Source organism: Macaca fascicularis, chromosome 3 (assembly GCF_037993035.2).
Source record: "Macaca fascicularis isolate 582-1 chromosome 3, T2T-MFA8v1.1".
Classification (NCBI taxonomy): domain Eukaryota; kingdom Metazoa; phylum Chordata; class Mammalia; order Primates; family Cercopithecidae; genus Macaca; species Macaca fascicularis.
The window spans coordinates 91,315,344-91,321,343 of record NC_088377.1 but is presented as its reverse complement, the minus strand read 5'-3'; the positions used below and the strand labels follow the sequence as shown (position 1 = coordinate 91,321,343).

Here is a 6,000-nt window from a genome sequence, read left to right as displayed (position 1 = left end):
AGCGGGGACGGCTGCTCAGCTCGGCTGTGGCCTGGGAGTCCAGCTCGTCCCTCTTCCGCAACTTCCCACTGGTCCCATCACCTGGCTTTCTGTCTAGGGTCTGCCCAGGCGGGGTCCCAAGAAGGCGATGCCACGAGCAGTCGCGTCCCCCGCCCTCTGTAAGCCCGCAGGTTTCGGGCAACTTTGGCTTAGTCCTTGTCGCGGCCCGGGGCCCCTGTGCTCCTGGCTCGGCTTCCCTGACCTCCCGTTCCCCGGCCAGAGGAGGTGATGGGACGCTCGAAGTCCTGATCTGGGATGACTGCAGAAACCCCCGGATAGGGCTTCAGCGCAGACGGGACATTTAATGATGTTTAGAAGGGCCTTTCCTCCGTTAGCCCTCAGCTCCCAGGAGGGCTACCAACTTGCTACACGGTCTCATTTTGTTTGAGGATGCTGATTTAACTGTGTGTGTGTGTGTGTGTGTCTGTGTGTGTGTGCGCGCGCGCTTTGGTCCTTCATTCTTTGCTCCTAAAGCTTTCTTTAACAATATTGAAAAAAATTTTTTTTTCTTACTTGAAGTTCCTTTTGATTAATTTTCAAGCAGTGGATATTATGCAATAATATACATAATAGTATATATTCTGTATTAAATATTTCTCATTGCTCCCCGACTTGTCATCAGTTTAGAGCCTTGAAAAAATCTCCATTTTAATATTAACACAAGGTTTTCCCATACATTTTTTTGAAAAGTTAGGGACAGTATACTAACTAATGAACTTCAGTTAAAAAGTAGACAATGCAAACGTTCTTCACTGCCACAAAGCTACCAAGTTAATAGACGGTGTTTACGGTTTTGGATTTTCGGAGAGCAACTTTACAATACCTGTAGGATTGTCTTGAAAGTCAGGTTCCGATCTTTAGCCTAGGAAGGTTAAAAAGCTGGTAAGTTATTTTCTTGTCACCCTTATCAATAACTGACCCATAATACATTAGCAATCTGTCCCTAGATTGTGTGGAATCAGATAGTTAAAATTAAATTTAAAAAGTTAAAATAGTTGTCATCACATTAAAAACACATTACATCAGTTTAGATGAACTGCAAGTAAATCATCCCCTTACCTTTTAGAAGATAGAAAGTTTAGTGACTACTATTTACACACTTTGAATATTTTATATTAGAGTGGTCATCATCGTTTACATGGATTATTTTCTATGTCCATTTCCAATCCACAAATATCAGGGTGTCTGTTACGTAACAGTTAACATTTCAAGCTTCTCTGAAAAGGTGTCTTCATATAAAACAAGAAAGATAACTGCATATTATCAAAAGGTCATTCAGAGATTTAAAAAATAAAATCATTAGGGACCCATTAAGAAAACTACAGCAATTAACTATAATTTAAAAAATGTATATAGTAGCACAAAAATCAAAGTCTTAATGGACACTCACATGAGATAGTTCATTTTGGTTTTGTTTTGTTTTAAACGCAGATTTCTAGAGCATTAAAAATAATCCTCATAGGTTTGTTAAACCTTTAGCGGAAGATTACAGCCCGTGTTTTTGTCTTTGGTGAATAGCTGTTTGTCTCACTTTATTTACTTGGTATTGGATATTTGTCAATGTCATTTCATATCTACAGAAAATTCTTACGCTCTGTGGAGGTAGTGAATGTGTGTGTGCGTGTCTGCCGGAGGTCACATGACGGTTTCATCCTATTTGGTGGAGCAGCTTGACTTTTTTTCCCCTTGCTTTTGGTGATGGTTGTGAGTGCAGAAGTTGATTGACAGATGCATGCCAGAAACCCCCATTCTCCTTTTCAAAGACAACATATGATGGATTGCGATCTCTCAGCGCAGCAGGACACGGGGACCATGCAAGCTGTAATTGGTCAGGTATGGAGTCAGCCATTTCTCAACTCCCCTTTTTTCCACAAGGGTCTCACCATATGATTCACATAATTCATATTTACAGTACCATCTTTCTATCTGTATCTTCAGCTACCTGCCAGTGTAGTGCTGAAAGTGCGAAAGGCAAAAGGCACCCATTAAATCTGACCAGGGAAACCTCAGCTTAAAACTTCAATGTGATCCTTTTAAACAAAAACTAAAACAACAACAAAAACACTGAAGGATAAATCTAATTTATAATTTGGTCTGAATGTTTCTTAAAAATCTATTTTAGAAATTTGCTTTCTTTTTAGATTTTGATCTCCGAAGGAAAGAAAGTGTGAGAAGAGAATTAAGTGTGGTTTTCTAGGTAGTAGTTAAAATTTTTCTAATGCTGTTCAATATTTTTATTTTGACTGTGTTCTCTCTTTCTCTCTCTCTCTCTCTCTCTCTTCCTCTCTCACTTTCTTCATATGGGAAATATAAATATATAGATACATGTGCCTTGACTTCTAACCCAGATAATGTGTGATTGAGCCCGGTGAATGTAGTAGTAGTCTTGGCTGCTGCAGAGGGGCAGGCTGCAAATTAAACACTGCCACAATCTGAAAGGTCCAGGTGGTCTGCTCGCGCTTCCTAATGCAATCCAGCACAGCAGCTTTAATAAACAGCTCTATTTAGTGCCTCCTCCTTGTATCCAGGGAGGTGCGCTGGTCTGGGGCTGCTGTGATGAAATGCCAGAAGAATATCTCTCAGAGGCCTCACAAGCTGATTTTTAGAGCTTTCCTGCTCTGTCGTCTTTGTCTTCCAAATGGGTCAGTGAGTCTTGCTCTTTCTGTTTGGTGCTTTCTGTGAAGTCAGTAGTTTATGCTTGTGTTAAAATGTTTGCGTTGTAAGCTAAATCAGAAGACGAAAAGGATCGTTGTATTTTCATTTGCCTTCAGATAACTAAAGTGGTGAAAGGAAGGATAGTACCTGCTGCAGAGGGAGGGTGATTTTTCTGGCTATGATGGGGGTGGGGTGAGGAAAAAGGAAATATACATGGTTTCTTTTTCTTTTTTTTTTTTGTAATGTATTTTTGACTAAATTTTTCTAAGTTATCTATGTTTACTTATGTATTGTTAACTCATAAACCAGACTATGCTCACGAATATTTATAAACTCCTAAAAGTTTTTATTTTATTTTTTATTTTTGGTACACTTTCCAATCAAGACAAGCTGGCAAGGCAACGACATAAAATTTGTTTGCTGTATGTTAATAGCATGGTGGAAAATATATCATCTTATTCTGTTTTCAACAAAATTATAGAAAAGCACTTCAGGGTTCTGAAAGCACATGGTTTATTAATACCAGCATGCTTGCTTCATAATGTATTTTTAGATGGAAAATGTCAAATACATAATACCATGTTTTCACAGGCTCACACTATTTTAAAAGAAGTAGATATTTGCTTCAACAGAGAAATATTTTTTAAAACTTTTAAGTTGGTTTTTGTTCTATAGACAAATATATGTAAAGTGAAGTCTCTAGGCAGGAGAAAATATATAAACTGATTTTATATATTCTTAATACCTGTTTCAATGTAAGTATTCACTGATGAGCAAATATGTCAAATAAAGCTAAAATAATAGTGGTGTAGGGAATGAAATAAATATCTGTTACAATAGATGACTTTCGCATATTGAAATAAAACTTGAGCCCCTAATCACTGTCTTGTCCTGTTTAATAAAACTTTTCTTAGGTTGCAGGTCCTGTCTTCCGTATGGCATAGTTATGGTTCTTAATACTGTGCAAAATTACTGTGCTTCAATCTCTAATAAGAAATAGGATTTCCCTTTTCTATATATTTTTGCTGAAAAATCAGGAAAGTCACTTGTAGTTTGTTATTCAGTATTGTTTATTGGAAATCAATTGTAAAGGTATATACTTTTTAAAGGCTCAGGTATATACTTTAAAAAAAAGGAACCAGTACATATTTTTACAGATAGTAGACTTAACTTCTAATTTGTCAGGATTTAAAATTAGTTATTATTACATAGTTCTGTATTTTGTATGTACTCTTTAGTATAATTTTTAAAGGTTCCGTATGTCTAAGAACTCTACATGTTAATGACTTATGAATACACTGCCAATAGTTGCATGAAAGTGGTCACATGCTTTCTGAAGGTGTTATTTCTCATAATTTGTTCAAAACTCCTCAAAATATCAAGTCAGTAAATTATAAAAGCAATTGTGCTGAAGGTTGTAAACATTTCTGTGCTAAAAATGTACAAACTAGAATGCTTATTTTTTATTTGAAATTGAAACAATAAGTATTTAAAAAGAAAGAAAAATAGAATATTGCCCTATATGCATATGATAAAAGTCAGAAAGTCTATATGGAAACCATATCTAGAAATATAAAAAAGAAAGGTGCTATACATATTTGAAATGAATTCATTTTAATAGTTATAGCACAGATAAGTGTATTTACTCAAATGATTACTTCTAACAATAGGAAAAGAATGTGAAAATAATTTTTATTGCTCTGCTGTCAATCAAAACCAGAAAGAGACGGTTTATTTTTTAGCTCTTGACTTAAATATCATCTTATATCTACTCAGCAAGTGTGAACAATCCCATTTAATAATGCAAATGTTTGTGTTTGTTTCTTCTCAAATAACATTTTGGAATAATTATTATTTTTGTCTTTTTTTTTTTTTTTTTCCTGTTCTGAGTCCTGTTCCTAGATGACTTTGGGTTGGAGGAGCAAATAACCAGTTTTCCATCAGAATATTGAAAGATTCCCATGAAGTATGAGCTTTAGGTTTTTTCATTCACTCCTAGGATGAAATATCCACAGTTGCTTCCACTGTAGGAAAGAGTAGACTTTTCTGTGTTTCTGGCCGTGATCCAGCTCAGGACACAGCGCTGGCTTCACAGAGTAGAAATTGCTCATATATGCCTTTCCCCCAGGATTTCTCCTCCCCCAAGCAAGCAATTAAGCAGTCTAGTACTTGGAAGAACAAACTCCCTGCCTGGTATATCAAGATCAAGAAACTTGGTTCATTCACACAATTTTTGGAAATCAAATCAGATTTCTGATAGCAATTACCTGTAGTTAGCTTCCTAACCCCTTGAATGTAGGATGGATTGTAATCCAGGGGATGATTTTCAATTCAGTTCAATTACACAGTTAAGCAGGTTCTGATCATGGGTTTGATTATCATTTAGAAATGAAGACTTGCATTTCCGTCTCTTATGGCCATTAAATGTTTAGTGCTTCATTTCCTTTTTTGCAGACCTGAGCTTGTGAGTGACAGATTAGTTCATCAGTACTGCGGACCTCCTGTTTTTGTTTTTTCTCTTCTCATACAGTCGGGTCACTGTGTCCAATACTCCTTCTGGCACTGCTGTCCCCAGAGGACCTAGCCAGCCCACCATTCTGATGCACAGGCCCGAGGGTCCCGGCTGGCTTCACGTCTATAGACTGACTTTTGCAAATATTGCAGAACAGAGGATATTAAATTAGTTGGTAATAAAAACAACAGATGAACCAAATTAGATGAAAAGATTTATCAAGTATATCTAAGAGTTTGCTGGGAGTGGGAGAGAGACAGCTGGATAAAGTGATCATGGATGCACTTCCAGTTGACATTGCTAAAGTACTAGAAGAAGAGAGAAGAGACCACACATTCTATATTTTAATAGCATTAGAAGTACAATAAAAAGCTGTTTACAATTTCCCTTACTGGTACAATGGATCTTTTATTTTTCAAAGTACATTTCGACAACTTGAAGTGTTGTAAAGTTATACGTCAGAAGACTAATGCAAATGTCTCAGACAGTGCTCAGTATGTGTGCATGCATTTGGCTTAACAGTATCTCCATGTATGTTTTCTCATATGGAGATTTTAAAACACACAAATATTTCACTGTTATAGCATAAAAACAATTAATTTTACATGGATGGTAAAATCCCTCGTTCCAAAAAGTATTTAATGTAGATTTGATAATAATTTGCTTACCTAAAATATGCTCAAACTGATGTGCGACGCAAGTGGCCTAGGGAGAGGGGACATTGGCATGATGTAAATAACACACTTGAAGATTGCCCTCAGTCGATTTAGACTGATATTCATGCCTTATATATA

At 36.5% G+C, this 6,000-nt stretch overlaps 1 protein-coding gene across 6 annotated transcripts in view; it reads left to right on the top strand.

Annotated features, from left to right (window-relative positions):
* The first annotated feature begins 1,727 nt into the window (after nt 1-1,727).
* POU6F2 (POU class 6 homeobox 2) overlaps nt 1,728-6,000 on the top strand; it is a 496,562-nt gene continuing 492,289 nt past the window's right edge. For 3 of the 6 annotated variants that reach the window (XM_045389033.2, XM_045389037.3, XM_045389035.3), the window contains exon 1: nt 1,728-1,872. In XM_045389033.2, the coding sequence (XP_045244968.1) occupies nt 1,768-1,872 (105 nt within the window). In that variant the 5' untranslated portion in view covers nt 1,728-1,767. Of the gene's footprint in view, nt 1,873-2,415; nt 2,682-6,000 lie in introns of those variants that run through there. The other 3 variants (XM_074035196.1, XM_074035195.1, XM_045389036.3) reach the window with 1 other exon arrangement.